Source organism: Chlorocebus sabaeus, chromosome 13 (assembly GCF_047675955.1).
Source record: "Chlorocebus sabaeus isolate Y175 chromosome 13, mChlSab1.0.hap1, whole genome shotgun sequence".
NCBI classification, from domain to species: domain Eukaryota; kingdom Metazoa; phylum Chordata; class Mammalia; order Primates; family Cercopithecidae; genus Chlorocebus; species Chlorocebus sabaeus.
In genome coordinates, this window is record NC_132916.1 from 69,429,502 (window position 1) to 69,451,730 (window position 22,229).

Genomic DNA, 22,229 nt, shown 5'->3' on the forward strand with positions numbered 1-22,229 from the left:
TGATGAAACCTGAGGGCTGAAGCTAATGGGATGTTTATAACACCTACTACTTTTTTTAAATATACACTTTAAGTTCTAGGGTACATGTGCACAATGTGCAGGTTTGTTACATATGTATACATGTGCCATGTTGGTGTGCTGCACCCATTAACTCGTCATTTACATTAGGTTTATCTCCTAATGCTATCCCACCCCCTACCCCCATCCCTACTACTTCTAATTTAAGTTTGGTACATTATTAACTATAATTTTGCGGCCAATTTAAACCTAAACTGTTTTCCTTTAGTATCCCAGTTCTGTTCTCCATTCTGTTTTAGCTTAAATATTGCTCAAATATCATTTTGTGGGCCTCTGTCAATAGAAATTAATTCTGTCTCTTTTGGATTGCATGTCCTGTACTGAATAGTGAGCGTCTGTTCCCAAGCAGCTTCCATTCTTCATTGGGGACATCAAGAATATGGATGCTCATAATTACAATTTCTGAGTGTTCTTAGTGAGTTGTTTTAATGATTCTAGACCTTGCTCAGAGGTGGCGTTTGTCAATTCTAAGACTCATTTATCTTTTTTCCTGTAGATTCCACTCTTCCTGCCCAAGGCCTAACCACAGAATGATTAAAAATGATTTGGACAGGGATAGATCTTACCTCTTGAGTCTGTAATAGGCATTGGTTTCATGGTTAGGAATGTTGTTTCTGCAGGCCACTTTCTAACTTAATTTTAAGTGGAAACATGTTAAAATCAAGTTGTTGGATTTGGTGAAAAAATATTAAGGTAGCTATGTTAAAACAGAATAAAAAGAAAATATGAATACAGACTAAAGATAGAATCAACATTAGGTATCAGTGAAGTAGAAAATAATGGCAAACATTTTCCAGAGTAAACTGCATGTAATAAAAAGCATGAAAGGAAATACATAATCATTTAAATAAGTTTGAATTATTTTTCTCTTCACACACTTATTTACATTCTTTGGGTAATAAACAGTGACTTTTTGGTTCTTCATCCAAGTTACCGAAGACCTGAATTAAGTCAGCTGTTGTTGAGTGGGCAACTGTAGTTGATTTCCTCTGAGATGGCCTTGCCATTTATTTGGAAGTAGAGTTCCAGGACCCCACATATACCAAAATTCATGCATACTTCAAGTCCCACATTTCCCCGTGGAACCTGCATGTACGAAAAGTCAGCTCTCCATATATACGTGGGTCTCACATCCTGCAAATACTGTATTTTCCATATGTTTGATTGAAAAAACTCTGTGCATAAGTGGACCCAGGCAGTTTGGTTGAGAAAAATCTGTGCATACGTGGACCCATGCAGTTCAGATCTAAGTTATTCAAGGATCAGCTGTACCAGCTTTTGTTATATTCTTTTCCAATAATATATTTTTGGTTCTTTTCTTCTAGGCATTTAGAGAAGAAATTGCGCCAATCAACTTAAAAGTTAAAACAGTGAATGATTTATCCAGTCAGCTGTCTCCACTTGACCTGCATCCCTCTCTAAAGATGTCTCGCCAGCTAGATGACCTTAATATGCGATGGAAACTTTTACAGGTGTCAGCTTATTCCCTTTCGTAATGCAGGCTTACACCTTGGGTGGCCTTTAAACCCTACCTCACTCTTCTACCACTCACCGTTTTCTCTTTCTTTATTGATGGTATTTGATAATGAATTTAGCATGTGATGACATCAGGTATTTGTCTTTCAGTATCTTGAACCTAAAGGCCTCTTTCTTTATAGAGTTTAATTCAATTTTTTGGTGTACTATTCATATGATATTTGTGGAAAATTGCAAAAGGTTAAATAAATCACAGTAATTGAAACCTGTGTTAGGTCACAGAAACATTTTTCACATAATGGCTCATAAAGGAGTCATTTTTCTTACTTTCATCATGTATTTTTTTGTTCCATTTTGAAAAATTAGGAAAGTCTCTATTGTTTTTCTTCTAACTGGTTGCTATTTTCATATCTTTCTTATTTTTTTCAAGATAGCATATTTATACCAGTGGTGTTTACCTTTAGTTCTCAGATTTCAGCTAATGCAGTTGGTTTAATGACTGCAGACCTTATTTAAATATGCAATTTTGATGTAGCGCATACAAACATTTGAGAGATATAGTATTTTATCGTATAATAGATTTGCTGAATTAATTCAAATATCCAAGCACTCAATCGTTCATATTTTCTTAATGAAATTGAAAAAGTAAGAAATTAGTGTATAATATTTTACAATCTCAGTCTTTGAAAAGAGTGTTAATAACCTAGGATTACTAAAGCAAAATCTGTTAAATGTATACATGTTTTTCTAGTGGGTAAAACACAGAAATATTTGCTCTTTATTCTTTTTTTTTCTTCTGCTTTGTTTCTCTAATTCATTTTCTTCATGTGATGATTCTTATGATCCATCTTGATTTACTTACCATTCTATTTCTGTTATCACCATTCCAATTAGAAGTCAGGGAATATGTTATACTTGAAAGAAGATATGTATTCTGTCATCCTTATCTATGATCCTGGTAACCTCTAGTGCTCAGATGTTAGTTGCTGGTTGGATAAGAAGAGAAAAATCTATGCTGGTGGGCAACACTGTTGAATTACAGGAGTAATATTTTCTTTACTCATAAAGTGTGGCATTTGAATGCTTTTAGGCCTTAATGAACAAAGTGCATACTAATGCAATTTAAATAGCTAACCAGGAGGAACTAGTGCTGTCTAGGGAACCAGACATACACAGTTTCATTTAAGAACAGCTGCAAATGAGGTTGTCCTTCTAAGTGGAACAATAACTAGCATTACACGACCAAGGCTAGAAAAAGGAAATGGAAATGTCAGTAGGCTGTGTGCAGTTGTTAGTGATTTGCATTTAGTTTCTCAGTGTAGTAACCCTTTACATTTTCATAATGCAGATAACTAACTATAGAATGTGTATTTTACAAAGGCTGGGCATGGTGGCTCATGCCTGTCATCCCAACATTTTGTGAGGCTGAGGTGAGAGGGTCGCTTGAGGTCAGAAGTTTGAGACCAGCCTGTGCAATGCAGGAAAAGCCTGTCTCTACAAAATAAAAATTGAAAAAATTAGCTGGGTGTGGTAGTGTGCGCCTGTAGTCTTAACTCCTTGAGAGACTGAGGTGGGAGGCCCACTTGAGGCTAGGAGTTCAAGGGTACAGGGAGCTATGTTTGTGCCACTGGACTCCAGCCTGAGCAACAGAGTGAGACCGTGTCTCTAAAAATAAAACAAAAACAAAGATGTGGATAAAAGATGTAGAGTATCCAACCTGGGCAGCATAGTGAGACCTTGTCTCTACCAAAAAAAAAAAAAAAAAAACAACTTAACCCAGCGTGATTGCACATGCGTGTAGTCCCAGCTACCTGGGAGGCTAAGGTGGGAGGATTGCTTGAGCCCACGAAGTCGAGGCTGCAGTGAGCCATAATCGTGCCACTGAACTCCAGCCTGGGCAACATAGTGAGACTCTGTCTTTACAACAAAACAAAACCAAACCCCAAAATGTATATGAAAAAATATGGAGAGTATGTTAATATGCCTGTACAAACTTAAATATATGTCTCAACCCCAAGTAGAGATGATCAGATACAAATTTGGAGGAAAATAAGATGTTGCATACTCACATGTCTTTTCATTCTCTGTTTATCTTCTACCACCTCACTTTATCCTTCTAACTATCCACTATCTATGTACTGTCTATTTCTCTCTCTCTCTCACCATATATATATATGGTGAGATTTTATATATATATAAAATCTATTATCTAACTATCTAGTTTCCTAGGCTTCTTTTTCATTTGCTCCCTGTAACACTTTGTACCATCTTCCTTACAAAAGAGAGATGAGTAGTCACTGATTCCATGACCACATTTTGACTTTAGAGGCTTTAGAGACAATGTACTGCCTTAGAGGCAATGCAGAGTAACAGTTAGGGCACAGATTCTGGCACTGTATGACCAAAATACAAACAGGAGTGTTGCCACTCACTAGCTTTATGTCCTTGGGTACCTCTTTGTGTTTTAGTTTCTTAATCTGTAAGATGATGATAAAAATAACTTTTACAGTTATTATGAAGACTAAAGCGCTAATTTCTATAAATTGCTTAGAAGAGTACCTGACTTTGTTTACTCTTATTTGAGGCCAGGAGACTTTTTTTTTTTTTTTTTTTTTTTTTTTTTTTTACCATTACTCTGATACCTGAGACAGAGAAGGGGCCTATATAAACAATCATATCCTGGGCAATAACATCATTTATTATAGTCTTTAAAGCAAAGATATTATTAAAGTTATTGTTTCAGAATTAAATTATTTCCTCTGTCTCACATGTGCATGTGTACAGGTTTCTGTGGATGATCGCCTTAAACAGCTTCAGGAAGCCCACAGAGATTTTGGACCATCCTCTCAGCATTTTCTCTCTAGTAAGTACTAATAAACTGGACTGATCGCATTAATTGAATGAATTAGCATTTTCTTTCACTTTAATTGAAGAAGCTGTATTCCTTGCTATCAATATGTTTATTTAGATAGATGCATGTAAGGAGGTACTAACATCAATGAAAATATTGCTTAATGGTTATTATTCGTATTAATGTAATGACAGCTGAGAAGTCTTCAAGGTGGAACAGAAATGAATTCATCTTTAGCTATGGTTTTTCATTGGAATGTCTGTTATGATAACTAACATAGTATCATATCATCATTGCTGTGTCATAGGCAAAGATTATGAACTTTTTCATAATAAAGAAATCAGTTTTGTATTTTAAGATTTTAAATTAATTTTTCTGCTTAAAAAGTGCTTATTTAAAATACACCTTCAACTTTTAAAGTAAAAAAATCACTCCCCGTAAATCTTTAAGTGGGAAGATTTTGATTTATTAGGCTCACTGCGATTATATTTAGTTTTTCTTCTATTCAAGTATTGCATATATAGCCAAACGACCTATGTAGAATTTTATGTAATATTTTTCAACTGGAATTTTTAAATTTATAGACTATTCTTGAGATCTTGAATAAACAATTTGAGCTTCTACTTTATTTATCATTCACTGCTGAGGATACTAAAGAATGTAGGACTTATAGTCAAACAGATTGAGTTTAAACATTCATTCTGCCGCTTATCAGACCTGTGAATTTCTGAAGGTTGATTTCTGTGTCTTAAAATACCATATTACCTATTTCTTCTGATTGTTTTGAGAACTCAGTGACAAGGCATATCCAGTTACACAAAGCACCTAGCACAGTTCTTGACACAAATGCTTTCAGTAAATATTAATTCCTTTCCTTTCATTTCCTCTGGCAAATATATGTAAGAAAGCAATTTGTTTCATTTAATTCAATTTAAGTAAACTTTAAAACTTAGGACAAAGCTTGTTTCTCAATCATGACAGTTTTTTTGCAATTATAACCATAGAAATAGCTAAAAAATACTGTATCTTCTAACTAAATTGATTACATTTTATTTCCTCTTAATCTTTTTGTCACTATTAATAAACTGCCTTACCTCAGTTAAAGATTGGGCTTTTCTTTTACAATTTCAAGAATCTTAATCAGTTATTTCCTGCCCCTTCCTGCCCTGTACCTCTCTACCTCTCACCGTCCTCCCTGCCCCCACCCCTACCTCAACACCATATAGTTTTTCTGTTTCACAAACCTTAGACCTTAGCTAGTTAATCTTTGAGTGGTATAGGCCTTCCTGGAATATACTGTGTATCTAGATGCCAGGACACATTTTTAAAGTCCGGATACCATCAACGTTGATGAAGTAAATAGGTTTGCTGTATACTTATTAGATATTAAGTATTCCAGATTTCTAAAGCTCAGTTTCTCAAAATGTAAAACTATATACCAAGATCAAATGAAAGGGGAGTTTACAAAATAATTGAGACTGTATTTGCAGTTCTAAGTATCAGTTATCTTTAATATTGATGAAATGCTACACTTTCACCTAGCAATCACTGTCATAGTAGAAATCAAGCACATATTCTTTTGGAAGTGAAATATTGTGAAATTTACACACATTTCATGCAAGTCAAATACATGGCCTTGTATTATCTAACACTGAGAGTCCAAGGAGGTGGAAGTTATTCAAATCAAAAGAATTATTAAAATGAGTGGAGAAGTATAAACAAAGTCCCAATTAATAAATTTAATAATTGTTATCCTTTTCTGCTTAGAATCTTTGGCTTTATTATATTTCTTGGACTTTAGCCATGGTTATAAAAGAAGCCTGTTTAGTTAGGCACAAAATAAAAACTGACCTGTTAGCCTGGTGCCAACACTGAAATGAGGTTGGCTCTAATGAGAAATATAATGTACCTACTTCCTCATTTTCATCCCTTTTTTATACTTTGGTGGGCATAGATTGAGAAAAGAATATTTGCCTTTTATAAAGAGAGGAAGAATTGTTGAGTAGAAAAATTGCTCAACTGATATTCAGAAATTGAAATCACATCTGAGCTCGACATTTATTTACTGGCTATCACTCTTTGGGCAAGTTATTTTATCTCTACGCATTTAGTTCCTCATCTATCAAATGGAACTTTAACGTGTATCTTGCTGGCTTCCTTACCAAAAAGATATATTTGAAAATGCTTGACAAAGTTTAGAATGCTGAATAGTTGTAAGATATTAATGTGACATGAAATTGAGAAAAAAAGTATTGGTGACAACTGGCTACATGAGGATCTGATGATATTTGCAAAGTATGAAAATTCAAAGTATTATCTGAATGTTGGTATTTGTTCATTTAGCAAAATTCTTTTATGGCACTAAATTCACATGTACTATTATTCTTAAATAAGTCTTAAAATAATTGGTTAATGTAGGAATAATGTATTTTTTATATGTAAGAAGTAACTAGAATTGAAAAAAAAAAAAGTACCTCAATTAAAAAACCCCATAAAATCTCAATCATAGTAAGGTCTAGTGCAAAAGTAGGAGACTGGGCTCTCTGTGTGTTTCAGATGAAAGTAAGAAATTGGGATTTTTCTGCCTAGACGATTGCCTTAGTTCTTCACAACTTTTTGCCTATTTTTAAATTTCCTCTTTTTAAATTTTGTAGAATTGAATATATTTAAATGCCATCTGTACTCAGTAGCTCCTCCTGTGACTATGATGCAAAGTAAAGAATGTTATTAGTCATCTGGAAAATTCAGTCTTCAAAAATCTCATTTTTAATCTGGATATACCAGGTAAAATTAATTTTGGTTTTATCAAAAATATATATGGAGTACAGTTTCCAGATGGCACTAAGGTTTAAAATGTAGTATTTATACTACAATTTAAACAACACCATTTGAAAATTTAAAAGTATTTTTATCAACAGGTTAAATTAGTTGGCATTCGACCTTGAACCTGTATTGTTTCTTGTTTTACTTCAAATCAATCCTTAAAGCCATTTTTTGTTTGGCCCAGTGGATCTCATAATTATAGGAATCCAGCTCAGAAACCAGAGCAGTTCATTGAATTTGCTATAAAATGTTCAGTTGTTTTGCATTAAGGTGTAAGGCTTTTTGGTTTCCAGCGTTTCCAATAATCTCCCTTTGTTTCCTCAGCATCAGTCCAGCTGCCGTGGCAAAGATCCATTTCACATAATAAAGTGCCCTATTACATCAAGTAAGTTGATTTTAATTCTCCCTTATAATACCAAGAAAATCATGTTTTATTGATAACTTAAAAGGCTTCTCCCCCCATAACTTTTAAAAATGGAATTCAGTCCTGTTATCTGAAGGAAACTATGATATATTTAATGTTAAAAAGAAACTTGTTTTAACATGATAATTATATTTTTCATTTATTAGGTTAGGGATATAGGTGTGTTTAGCTGATATATTTTAAAGTAGACATTAAAATATTTGGAGACAAACAATAAGCTATGATGGCTCTACTGTACTCCAGCCTGGGCAACAGAGTAAGATCCAGTCTCTAAAAAATTAAAAAAAAAAAAAATTGGAGAAGATGACAGAATTTCAAAATACTCTTGACACAATGATATTTGCCAAACTGTGCAAATTCTAAGCCATTTTTCATCCTCCAAGAAAATCCATATAAAAATGTCTTATACTCTTCTTATTTTATTCCACCAGTAGGAAATAATGATTTATCATGAAACAGTTAAATATTGTCAAGTTTTTCTTTGTCTTATGGAAGTTATCTGCATTATTAGCATAGTCTCATCATTCTTTGATTTTGTTGTCCAATTAGTTTCTCCTTCTTGCACACTGTTTCTTCTTCTTATATGACATTTTATAAGTTTTGTATAATTTACACAGGCTCTTAGTAGGCCTTGATCCTTGGCTTAGGGCTATATATTGTCATGGAACAGAATGATAAAATACTACTTCTGCAGTCCCTTGTAGTGTAACTTAGTAAAGATATTAATTTACAGTGTGCTCTAGTGATGAGTCATAGTTCACCCTATTTTATGTGTCAGATGAACAGCATCATAATCTTGACAACACTTACTTATTGTCAGGAGACAGCTCTGTCTCAGGTTAGCTGTGTGACCTCAGGTAAGTCAGATGAAGATCTCTGGGCCAAGTTTCCTTTATATCATTTCTAACATGGAGTGTGATATCTCCAAAATCTATGCAAATGCTACTAATCTGCTCTTCCAATATACTTCCTGAAAACGTTGTGTGAAGTCCATGTTAGTGAAATAGTCTTTTCTTAATAAATTTTTATTTCAGTCTAAGATGTAAGCTCAGAGTAAAAAACAGGTTTGCCTAATATATAATAAATATAATAAGCAATATATGTTTAATTTTAAAATATAATAACTATAATAAGCAATATATATTATATTATCTTATGGGAGTTTAATATTTTTATCAGTGTATAACCTGCAATGTACTGAGTTGTGAACTGAATTGCGAACAAGGTATTGAAGCAATTGATTGGTGTCAAATTTGCCCACATAAGAATGGAAAGAGGTCAGACGCTGGATAAGTTGGCATGTCTCTAATGAAAGAAGATGTGATTATCTAACTGAAAACATTTAAAACTGTTTACATTTTTATTGTACATTGTAACAATAATAATAGTAATAGTGTTAGAGAACTTTAATTCGCTTGGGTGAATATTGACTTGAATTTAGTATTAGAAATTTAGATATAAATCTGATGTACTGTGGTAGACAAAATAATAACTGCTCCCAACCCCCGAAAGATGCCTGCATCCTAATCCCTGGTACCTATGAAAATGTTCGGTTACATTAAGGGAGAATTAAGGTTGTAAATGGAATTAAGGTTGCAAATCAACTGACCTTTAATTAGGGAGATGATTCTGGATTATCTTGATGGGTTTAATGTAATCCCAGTGCCCTTTAAGAGTGGCAGAGGAGACAAAGAGAGATTTGAGGATGCTAGCTACTAGCTTGGAAGGTAAAGGAAGCGGACATGATCCTTAAATGCAGGCAACTTCTAGAATCTGGAAAAGTTAAAGAAATGGGATTCTCTCTTAGAACCTCCAGAGAAGGAATACAGCCCTACCAACTTTGATTTTATCCCAGGGAGACTTTTTTGTAGCAGCAATAGAAAATTAATGCATGTACTATACAAAACTCAAGAAGGTCATGCAAATTAATTGAAATTAATTACTTATTGAATTGACTTAGAATGCATTATCATCTGATTTTTTAAAAATGCAAACTGGATCTAGTTTATGGATTTTACTAGATAAAGAAAATATTAAATCTCTTGCTTTATGTTTCTATCATGATTATCTGTGTGGTTTGGCACTTTTAAAGTCCATCCTTAATTTTAGCTCTTTTTTAAAAATGAATTTCCGTATATTCAGGTTAATTATATACAACTGAGAATTAAATTGTCTAAATCAGAATTTCTCTAGTTCAAAATGTTTATAATTTTGGAAGGATCTAATAGGATTGTGTTCTTGTTCTTATGGGGCAGAGTTCTTATGGGGCAGATTGGCAGAATAAAAGTTAGCTTTACCTGGCTTCCCATTGGCTAGAGCACTATTACCAGCTCCGGAAAATAGATATAATATAATGATGGCCAGTATTTTAAATAATAACGTTTAGGACTGTAGCATTCTAAAAAATCTTCTCCATCACCAGTAAAAGATTGGATTGTCTAAAATATATGTAGTTTTAGTGTTAAATGTCTTTTAAGTCTTTCAAATTTTTAGAAATGTGCCCATTTGTATATAGCAATTTCCCGTTTTCACAAAAGTTGTTTAACCAGGATCTTTCATTGTGTAATTTAACAGTTTATTTCCTCATGAAGAAGGAACATCAAATTCTAAAGGTAGAGTTATAAAAGCCAGTATTTATGTGTGAAGAATTGTTATGAAAACAAAGTTTAATTCCCAAATTAATAACCAAGCAAACGGTGAATGAAAAAGCTTTTAATATACACTTCCCTTTGCATGGCTTCAAAAGTAGAAGAAAAATGTTTAAAACAAATTTCGCATGATTGCCATGCAAGGAGAATTCCCTGGGGCAAATTTAGAATGTTTATGGCCAACAAAAAAAATAATATTCAGGTAGAAATATTCAGTGTTTTCAATGTTTAAGTATATCATCTATGTATTCACTGTTAAAATATGGCCAGAAAGTTGAAAGGAGACTAGGAAGGACAAATTATTTTTATGTCATATTTTAATTTTATAGATCACTTAAAACCCACTTTGATGGCTTCCCACGGCATTTCTGTCTCTCTAGGTAATTCTTTATTAATATTTTGAAGTGCACTGCGGTGGCTCCATGACTCATGTGTGTAGAAAATGATAGAATATAAATCTGAACTGAAAGAGTCTATATAGTATAAATCCCTCTATTCATTAATATCTTAAGTTAAAACTAGTCTATATAATATAAATCCCTCAATTTATTAATATCTTAAGTTAAAAACTAGTCTATATAGTATAAATCCCTCTATTTGTTAATATCCTGAGTTAATACTAACATTCGAAAATTTTATTTGCTGCCTCTAAGGTAGACTTTCTGAAACCGATCCAGTGATTTCTTTTCTCCTAGTATAGTGCAATGAGAGCTCATTGTATTCAGGGTTTAAGAACATTTAAAATGGGGCTGGGTGCAGTGGCTCATGTTTATAATCCTAATGCTTGGGAGGCCGAGGCAGGTGGATTGCTTGCCTCCAGGAGTTCGAGACCAGCCTGAGCAACATGACAAAACCCTATCTCTACAAAAAATTAGCTGAGCATGGCAACATGCACCTATAGTCCCAGCTACTCAGGAGGCTGAGGTGGGCGGATCACTTGAGCCCAGGAAGTCAAGACTGCAGTGAGCCATGATCACACCACTGCACTACAGTATGGGCGACAGAGTGAAACTCTGTCTCCTTAAAAAAAAAAAAAAAAAAAAAAAAGACAGAGGAAAAGAAAATTTAAAATGGTTCTTGCTGCCTTCACAATATACGATAATCTACCGTAAAAGCCAGATCTCTCTCATTGTAAATGTTTGGTTGTGTATTTTGCACAAGTTGTTCATTTCCTCAGCTAAAAGTTAACTTCCAGGGAGTATGAGGAATAAGAGGAATGAAAGCTTTGGATTCGGCTGAACTTTCTTAATGCATCACATTAATCATGTAAAATTCACCACTTCTCAGTTTGCCACAGAAATAATAGTAACATATAATAATAATAAATATTTGCTGTGGGAAATAATAATGATCATTGTAATAAATTACATTTTTGAACAGTCATTTGCCAGGTGCTGTGCTGAATCTTGTGCATAGATGATCACTTTTAATTCTCTCATTAGCCAAGTGAAGTATAGGTACTATAATTACCCGCATTTACGGATAAGGCTTAATGAATTATCAATAACTGCATTAAAAGTAGTTAATAAGCACACTTACAGCTTACTTGAGATTACATAGCCGGTAAGTAGAAGAGCTAGTGTTCAAACCCAGGGATTGTCTACACCTCCTGAACTCCTGATCACTATGCGGTGCTGTGTCCTGGCCCCGATATTAGTTGAGTCAGAGGATGGAAGCTTTTAGTCCCATGGAAACTTTGAACAGGATGAAGCATTATATTTAGGAAGGAGGATAGTAGCAGAGAAAGTATGAGCAAACATCTTTGCTTTCATACTGTAGACTGGTTACCATTTACTCTGCACCTCCCATGTGCCAGCAACTGCGCCCAGCTGTCCAAGGACAAAGCCCATGCTTTTTCCAGTACTCCACCCTGCCCTTGTGTAGGCTTTTCCATAGGCTAATTTCTACAGGAGGATCTATTTTCTAATGTTTAAAGCAGTTTCACACTGTGGTCTGGTAATGGAGAAAGGTGTTTTTTCTTAGATAGGAAGATGTCATTCCCACAGTCCTTGCCAGTTGGACGTTGAGAGGAGCTCTGAGGTGGGGAAACATATTCTTTGGCCTTCCTCTATCTTTCCCCATTCACATGGTCCGAAGATTTCTATCAATGGGTAGATTTAAGTATCTGTGGGTAAGATGGCCAAAAAAGCTGGCTTGTAAGTCCTAAGGGACTTGAAACACAGATGGTTCTCTATACCTCTGGCCTGTTGGTAAGTCGCAGTATTTAACAGAATTTAGTAAGGTATAGTTAGGAAATAAGGTTTTCCTTTTTCCTTATGACATCTTCTCTAAAGCCTGAGTTGTTGACTTTTCAGTAAGCCTTTAGTTTTGCTAAGGTTGACTATTCTGTTCCTGTGACAAGGTGTCACCATCACAATTTAACAATTCTATAGCTCGGTTTTTCCCACTGGAGTCTGAAGTGCACATGTTAATTCTTCATAGAACCCTTAATACAATGTACAATATCACACAACACACAGCTTTCATTATGAACATATTAGTAACCTCTGGTTATATATACCATGCATGTCACATTTTCTAAAACTGACATTCCTCAATATTGCAAAATATAACCAGCATAAACTTGTCTATATCTATAAAATTCACAGTCTTACATTTCTTTCCCTTGTTCTAACTCCCTCTTTGAGATGATCCAAATGAAGATTATCCTCAATTTATTACATCTCTCTTTTTACTTTTATTTTCTATTCTTGTGTCCATTATTGATAATCCTGCAAAGCTCTTTTAGACCCCCTCTCATTTCCCAAGGCCACCCTCTACCTGCCCTAATCCTTCAGTAACTGGAAGGAAATGAAGTTTGTAGTAGTTGTAAAATCTTGGGGAGCGAGTAGTTGATCTTTATTGCAGTCGTACAGTTCATTTGTGTAGATTATATAAACTTGTCTTGGCTGAACTACACATACCATCTAGAGGAGAGAATTCATGCATATTTCTTTAGAAGAAGTGTGTACCAGCTTAGGCAATACAGGAGAAATAGTCCTTCCCTAAAGAAAGGCAGAGAGGAGTATCAGCAAGGCAATCTCCAAATACTCAACCTAACAGGAAAATGAAAGCTAACAAAGTATGTGTAACAGCAACTGCAAAGAATTAACATAAAGCATTTTATCATTAAAGGTTATAGAAAACTTATCCCAGAACAGAATAAACCCATAACAAAGGTATAATTAACAATGAAAAAATAAACACAGCTCTCTCCAAAAGAGTCACTACAGAAGTCTTTATTTCTGCCTTCCCTTTTCCGTGAAGATGAGGGATGGTATCTTTTCGGTTCCAGTTTTTTAAGTGAAGAACTGTTGGGCCACACGTTGAATCTCTTTCCAGAAGTGGAGCTTGTGGTTTTGGTTTTAATGATAAAGAAATAAATGAAATAGAAGCATAAGAAAAATGTACTGGAGAGTCTGTTTTTCTAATAGTCTGTGACTCTGTTTTTATTGAAAATAAATATTTAAAACTCACTGGGCCAATTCTGCTGATGGGGTGGTAAGAACAAAATTGATCTATGAAAGAATGTAAGTACCTTAGGATCACTAAAGTCCCGGGCTTGGAGGGGCTTCAGATAAATGAGCATAAGCATACCTTGGCTAACTAAAAATCCAAACAGCAGAAAGCCTGCCCTGCAGCAGCCAGCAAACCATCACTGCAAAGAAATCTTATGTATTACTGGGTTCCTAGTTAATTGAGGTAATTTAGGTGGAATTGACATTGTCTTGGAGAGACATTAGGTAGTTCAGGACTTAAAATATCACCTTCACTGCCATTAATCTACATATTGTTGGGCCATGGAGTACTATTTTGGCTTGGAATCTTCTAGATTACCCAACTCTATTGCATTATAATGGCACCATCAGCCTTACTGGGCAATTTGATTTTTAGGGTAAGGGATACAGTTAGTAGAGTTCTACCATACAAGCTAGGTAGGATCACTGTGGGGCCATTCAGAGAGGGAAAAAAATACCTATACTCTATAAAGATTAAATTTTTAAAACTGCCATTGCAATTAGCAAAAGTACAGAAGTAATAATGTTTAAAATTGTAAAATAAATAGAAATATGCTGATTATAAAGTAAAATAACACAGTGAAAGATTTCATATAACCATATAGAAAATATTAGAAGTAATTAATCCCTGCTTTTAAAAATACATAAAAGAAAGAGATAAAGTAGTAATTTATCTTAAAATAAAAAGCTAAAAGCTACAAATCCAGCTTTTAAAAGCAAACTTAAAGGATACAGTGATCCCCTCAACTGTTGTGGGAACATAGTCCTGGTGTTAACACCTTCAGATGGGGGCATACAAGGCTCCCCAGGGCCAGTACAACAACCAGTGACCTACAGGAATTTGGCTGATGGTCTGAATCTCCCCAGTTTGAGAGTCAGGGAGATGAGGGTAGGGGTGGGTGGGAGGTGGGGTTCCCTATGAATTCTGGGCTCATGTAGAAATATTATCAAGCTAGAGGCTCCCCTGGGTTTACTGAGTATTTGCATGTTTATATTTCTAGACAATCTAGTACCCTCAAGACAATTATCACCTATCCCTCCCCTCGCACATAGGCACATCAGTTTTGATCATTAATTCTACTACTTTATTTAAAAACAAACACAAATAAACTTTGCCTTATTGTTTTGTAACAATGGTTCTATGAGTCATACATGCAATATTGACATCTTGTATTTTGGGGTGTATGGTATGGTAGCTTATTTTTATATAGTCCTTTCCATGTTTGTATCTTTAAATCTACTCCTGAGTGTGAAATTATTTTAAGTGTTATTTGTTTAAGAGACTGGGTCTCACTCTGTTGCCCAGGCCAGAGTGCAGTGGTGCAGCCATGGCTTATTGGAGTTTTGTACTCCTGGCCTCAAGTAATCCTCCTGCCTCAGCCTCCTGAGTAGCTGGGACTACAGGTACATGCCACCAGGCCCAACTAATTGGATTTCTTTTTTAGAGATAGAGTCTTGCTATGTTGCCCAAGCTGGTCTCAAACTCCTGACCTGAAACAGTCCTCCTGCCTTGGCCTCCCCAAATGCTGGGATTACAGGCATAAGCCACTGTGCCCAGCCTAAATGCCTTTTATAGTCAAATCCTACAGAATTATTCATTATTTACAATGTTGTCTTCCTGCCTCTGTCTTCATTATCATGAGATACTAATGGCATTTTTAAGGAAGACTCTAAACTTTTACAGTACCTATTATCAAGTGGGATCATATATCTTATTTGAATTTTGACAGAATGGTTTTTTTTTTTTTCTTGAAATCCTGACCTCCACACTTCTTAACTTTTCTCTTAAGTTAATTTTTTGTTTCTAAAAGTATATGGATTTCCTGCCTTTAAAAGCTTAGAGGACTGCAGACAGTGTTTGTGAGTGGATGAGGAAGTTGAATATAACCTGAGGAATATATAAGTTACTCCTACAGCTTTCTCACCCATTACCTCCATCCTGTCCCCAAGGGCTTTTCCACACAGGCACACATACCCACACCCAAACCCACACCCACACACAAGCACATGCCCAGAGTGAGAATCGATGTTATTGATGAGGGTACTCCACATTCTTCCTATGTTCTAGTCTTGGGTGAAACAGGGACTGAAAAGATTATAAATTCCAAAGTAAGTATACCACCTCTCAGATCTTTAAGAAGGTGTTACTCAAATAAATGATGTCATATCAGATTGCCAATATTTGTTTTCACTCTTCATACTTTAGGCAGCTGAATGCAAAATTGATTAGTTGGGAGCTCGTGCCTGATTGCTGTATATATCTAACTTCTATAAGTGTACATAAAGTAGATGTTAACAGAACCTGTATTTTGCTTGTGTCAACTTCCTTTTCTGGAGACTTCTGGTTTTCTCATAGCACCTCCCACCTTCTAATACACTCTACAACTTATTTACAGTGTTTCTCGTCTCTTATTTTTCCCCATCCTGAGGCATGGCCACTCCACTTGGCACCATGGAGTTCATAGCTAATATTTGTAGGACCAGTTTGAGTGCAGGAGAAAAGATAGAAGCCAAACAGAAGTAGCTTGAGTGGTGAATGGGACACGAGAAAGTAGATGTGGTACACTACTCATTGGTGAATTTTGTCTGTGAAGGAGAAAAAAAAGGTGATAACTAGCAGAAAATGTAGATTTGAGGTAGGTGTGTGTGTGCGTGTGTGTGTTTGTGTGTTTAAGGATGGCACGTTGTAAACATTTATATTCTACAAAGGATAGTCTTCTTGAAAGAGGGGTTGACAGTGCAGCATAAGAAATTTTTAAGAAATCATTGGGAAGAATTGGCCTTTAGTAAGAAGGGGGACAATTTCTCAGTTAAAGGGGGGAGAGGATGACAAACTGGCAGATGGAGGGAGGTTTCCTTAGTTGGTGGAGAGAGAAAAGAGTCCTCATCTAGTGGTATTTAGGTTTTCAATGAAGCGTGAGATAAAGTGAAATGATACTAAGGCAGAGAAAGAAACCAGTTTGGGGAGAGAGAGAGCAGTAGTGAATTTCTGTTTTGGAGTTTGGGAAGGCAAGTTTATTAGGGAATGTAGTGCAGTTGCTAGGAGTTGGACATTTGAGGTTTGAAATCACATATTTAAAGTAAAACAAGTCTGTCTGTTGAGTGATTTTCTCCAGTTGTTTTTATCTACAGCTGCTCAGGTCCAGAGTAGGCAAGTAATTGAGCTGATCCAGGCTTGGCAAGGGGTGAGAGAGAAGCAAGGGAGATGAGGTTATTTGTAATGATTCTAATGATAGACCATGGACTCAAATTTGGACAGATTCATCAAGAAATATTTTAAAACCTTAATTATGCAAATATACTTCCATATCAAGAGTCTAGGCTTAAAATGAGACTATCTCTTTAAATCCTGTTTCTATTACTTACTCTAGGACCTCAGGCAAGTTATCTAAGCACTCTCTGCCCTAGTTTTTTTCATCTGTGAGATGGAGACAGTATTGTCACCCAAATCACAGAATTGTAATCCAAATTGAATTTACACATAGAAAAAGTTTATCCAAAAAAGTTTACTTGGTACAAATTGAGCACTCAAATAGCATGTTATTACTGTGATTAATATAATACATCCTGACCTAGTATGTTATATTTTACTTTGCACAGCAAAGAAGAAATACTTTTCTTTCTGTGATTGTCTTATCTCAGGGCAATATACATAGTTCTTGTCCCCACATTTGTATTTTTACTTAACTCATCTTTGGTTTTGTTATGTTATATGCCTTTATAATTATAATTGGAATGGAATGATATATAGCAAACCTCACAAAATCCAGTTATAAGCATAAAATTGGATAGCTAGTAACAAGTATATTTGGTAAGTGTCAGTTTTTGGACAAGCAAGATGCCTTCTGATCATCCTTTAAGATTTCATGGAAAAATATCAGACCACTCTAATGAGGACAAATGGGTTTAAGAAGTATCTTCCCCAGAGCAGTCCTTTGCCCAGAAATCAATATTTTACCAGTCTATCAAAAGTGCATGTCCTTTGCTGTTGGTTCATTGTGTTACATATTAGGCAGTATTGCAGCACAACTTTTTTTGTTTTATTTGTTGGTGCTACAATCTTATATTATTTGTGTTTTACTTTCTGTGACCTATCAGTACACATTGTTATGAATAATAATAGGTGGAGGGATATACTACTTCTTAACCTTATGGGCTTAATATTTTGATAAAGTCCATAAAATGCAGAGATTATATGTTATCCCAGCTGGGGCACTTCAGAGTAAGGGGGCACACTTTTAATAGTTATACCAGGATGCTGATGTACCATTCCTGTATACAATCTAGTATAAAGCAGGATTTATGCTGCTTGAAGTATAGTTTTCAAAATGGGCAAAAAAATCTTGACTCTTTTATGAATACAAAAAGAGCATGTTTCATTTAACTCATAATCAGGGAACCAGTAAGAAGTTATAATAGGTTCCAAAGAGAATACAAAGTGTCACCTATTTATAGTCAGATTAGGGATGCTAAAATGAGTTTACCTCTGGACAAACTGGTCAATATCCACAGGACAGTAATCAATTGCATTCCCCTGGGCACAATTTGCATTTATATGGACAGAAATCATTTGCATTACTATCTGTTTTCTTCAGTTTGCAGAGCTTAAAATAGCTCAAAGAGAATTTAAGCTTTACAGGATACCCACTGATTTTTTGCCCACAGCAAAGACCTTCACAATTTTTCCTTTCACAGGCAAAACTGGATGGCTGGCCAGCCTAGTTACATGTCACATGTTCTCACTATTGTTTGCTTCATGTGATTTTGTACTTAACTGTTAATTGCTACTTTGTTGGGTTTTTATTTTTTATTTTTTTAATTTTATTCTTGGATAGATTCCCATGGCTGTTGCCTTTTAAAAAGAGGATTTTTAGTAATAAAATCATAATTTTATTTTAGAGCTTATCAAGCTGCACAATATGAAGTCCCACTCCCTGTTCATATTTGAGATTAATTAGAACCCAAGCTGTTGTTATTTTGGGGTAAAATGCTACTTTTATTCTGTTTTGGTTGCCTACTCTGGGAGAACTTCAGGCATTTTGGCAAGAGGAGCTGAGCTATCTGCAGCTGTTCAAATACTTTAAGCCTTTGGGTTCATTGTGGATTTTGCTTTAACCCTCTCCCCTGACTTTAAAAAAAAAAAAAAAAAAAAAAAAAAAAAAAAACAGCAGCCAACTGCATCTCCTGTTTTTTATTTCTGTTGTTTGGTAAGCGGCAGTTATACTTTTGTAACCAGAGGCTGTATTTATTTTCTGTGTTGGCAGTTCTGCCTAATGAATCAACTGGTATTGAATTCACAAAGGGAGATGCCCGTTCCCTCCCTCCATCTGTTTGCCAAATGTGTGTGTTCCCCTCAGCTCTCAATAGTGGTTTCACTAAAAAGAGCCATTAGCAAGTGGTGTTCACCTTGAATTCTCAGTTCTCAGCCTGACTGAGAAATAGTGGTATTTTCCTCTTGTGATTATGTAGAGGCTGTGTGAGGTGAAGACCCACACCTGTAATTCCAGAGAAAGCATATTTGTTGTTTAAATGTAACGTCTGGCTCTACATGACCGATGGCTTTAGTTTGGTTCTTGAGCCTTGGTTTGCTCCTTCATGATGAGATGTCTGTCTCTGGACAATACTGTTGTCATGGGGATTGAAATTCCCTGAAAGAGAAGACAAGAGATCAATGAATCCTGGTAGGTTCTCTCAGACTGGGAGCCCATGATGCCTTACTGGAATTGCATTACCTCCTCAGCAAATCCTTCCATACTTGTTGGTGATAGGGAGGAAATTTTTCTGAGACTCTGCATTTCTGTAAAGCTCTGAGCCTAATGATGAATACCAAGAATTTAGGTCAAACAACTTCAGTACCCACTCCATGGGCTTTGGAGCAATTTGGATCGTATCACTACCATCAAACCAAAAGGGTGGAATGGTTTTGTTGGTGTTCGGTAGTGGACTATGAAGTAGAAGTATTTGTCTCTGCATTGAAGTCAAGAATCTGGGTAGAGGAGCCAGACAACTTTGCAGCTCTTTCTAAGACAGATCTTCACATTGTAGTTATATTATTTTGTTTGAGATCTTGGAATTTCCAGGATACATACCCAGTTGCTAATATTTCCAGGATACATACCGAATTGCAAATACACACTTTAAATATTTTTCAAAGGTAAGTTTGAGTTATTTGGGGTTTTTGTTACCTGTGTGTATGTAACAGTGGTGATGTTCTTTTCCCAGTGACATGCCCCAGTTTTTGATATATTACATAGGCTTAAAAATTAATTTCTCTTGAATTTGATTTTATGAATGTTGTAATATCACTGTCTTAGGTACTATGCTGGTTCATTTAACTTACTAAATAATTTTATAAGAACTAAGTGTCATTTAAGAAGTCTTTGGAGCACTATTATGTTATTAATATACCCTGACCTAGATAAGGGGCAGTTAACTCTTTTTAAATGTAAAGCCACTGACCCACCAAAGTCATGAACTGTTTACCTAAGAAACTTAATTGAAGCATTCCATTTATGTTCTAATCTCAGTTTATTACCCCAAAAGCTCCATCTAACGTATGAATTAGTTTGGAAATTTACAGAAACAGAGAAAGTATACAACTTGCTTTTAAAGTGAAGAACATGAGGAACATAGTTTAATACATATTCAAAATAATAATACTGGTTGGAGGAAGCTGAGAAGAGGAACACTGAGTCAAAGTGGCAAGAGACACTTGCCTGAGGGGAGCGGGGAATCCAGATACACATGAAGAGAAGAAAGGGTAGATTTGCGCAGAGGATGGTTCGACTCAAGGTAGAAGAGGAGGGAGGCTCCGTAGATTGTGGGATGATGTCATTCAGAGTTAAACTTGTTTCTGCAGTCTTTGGAAATATGACGAGACTTCTAAAGGGTAGTGACTCTCACAGCACTACTTCTGCTGTTGGAGGATTTGTTCTGAATGATATCTACATCTGCTTAACAGATATGGGTGTATTCTGGAGCCTGCATTGATCTGGCCACATCAAGTCAAGGCCCAAGGGTTTGTGACAGTCACATTTTATATCTAGGTTTTAATTTTTAGTTTCAATTCTGTTTGAAATAGGCAAAGCAAAAAATTTCATTTGTCTTTTCACAATGTAGTTGCTCAAATGAAATTTATTATTAAAAAATTTTATAAAAAACTTTTGTATAGAGAGATGAGGTCTCGCTATGTTGCCCAGCTGGTGTCAAACTCCTGGGCTCCCATCTCAGGCTCCCAAAGTGTTGGGATTGTAGATGTGAGGCACCACACCTAGCTAAAATTTATTATTAATTTTTTTTTTTTTTTTTTGAGATAGTATCTCACTCTGTCACCCAGGCTAGAGTGCAGTGAAAGGATCTCGGCTCACTGCAACCTCCACCTCCCAGGTTCAAGTGATTCTCATGCCTTGCCCTCCTGAGTAGCTGGGACTACAGGCAACCGCCACCGCACCTGGCTAATTTTTGTATTTTTAGTAGAGACAGGGTTTCATCAAGTTGGCCAGGCTTGCCTCAAACTCCTGACCTCAAGTGAGCCACCTGCCTTGGCCTCTCGAAGTACTGGGATTACAAGAAAAGCCACTGTCCCTGGCCGATGTTTCAAATATTAAGTAATAATTGGGCATTGGGTTTCTGAATGGTTCATAATGAGGGTAATTTTGCATGTATTTTTAAAAATTTGAAAAAAAAAATCATTTCCACTTGGGTATTTCCTTTTTGGCCTATATGATGTCTTTTGATCTTTTGTTTATTTTTACAATTTTACCTTTTTCTTTCCAGCCATCAAACGCAGACCACCTGTTGGGACCATCCTAAAATGACCGAACTCTTTCAATCCCTTGGTAAGTGTTATTAATAGTAATTAATTAACCTAAACAACTGAGAACTGTGTATTCTTTTTCTTTTTTTTTTTTTTTTTGAGACAGAGTCTCACTCTGTTGCCCAGGCTGGAGTGCAGTGGTGTGATCTCGGCTCACTGCAACCTCTGCCTTCTGGATTCAAGCAATTCTTCTTTCTCAGCCTCCTGAGTAGCTGGGACCAGAGGCGCCTGCTGCCACACCTGGCTAAGTTTTTGTATTTTAGTAGAGACACGATTTTACCATGTTGCCCACGCTGGTCTCGAACTCCTGAGTTCAGGCAGTCCACCCGCCTCGGCCTCCCAAAGTGCTAGGATTACAGGCATGAACCACTGTGCCTGGCCGAGAACTGTATATTCTTAAATAGGAGCTAATCACCAGCTTTTCTTACATGGCATGTTAATGTTAAAAGAATCATGTCATTGACATTTAAAAGCAGTTAAACTTCTAAGGGCAATGCAATAAACAAGTATTGCCTTTCTTAGGAGAATTGTGTGGTTTGAAATCATGTGAGCCAAAAGGACTTGATTTACAGGGAGGAATGTAATTGTAGGTTTT

The 22,229-nt window shown here is 35.7% G+C and overlaps 1 protein-coding gene across 11 annotated transcripts in view; it reads left to right on the forward strand.

The window, feature by feature from the left end:
* Positions 1 to 22,229, forward strand: part of UTRN (utrophin) — a 594,041-nt gene that overhangs the window by 477,205 nt on the left and 94,607 nt on the right. For all 11 annotated transcript variants that reach the window (XM_073022551.1, XM_073022550.1, XM_073022552.1 and 8 more), the window contains 4 exons: positions 1,404 to 1,550; positions 4,339 to 4,417; positions 7,553 to 7,613; positions 21,595 to 21,656. In XM_073022551.1, the coding sequence (XP_072878652.1) occupies positions 1,404 to 1,550; positions 4,339 to 4,417; positions 7,553 to 7,613; positions 21,595 to 21,656 (349 nt within the window). The remainder of the gene's footprint in view (positions 1 to 1,403; positions 1,551 to 4,338; positions 4,418 to 7,552; positions 7,614 to 21,594; positions 21,657 to 22,229) is intronic.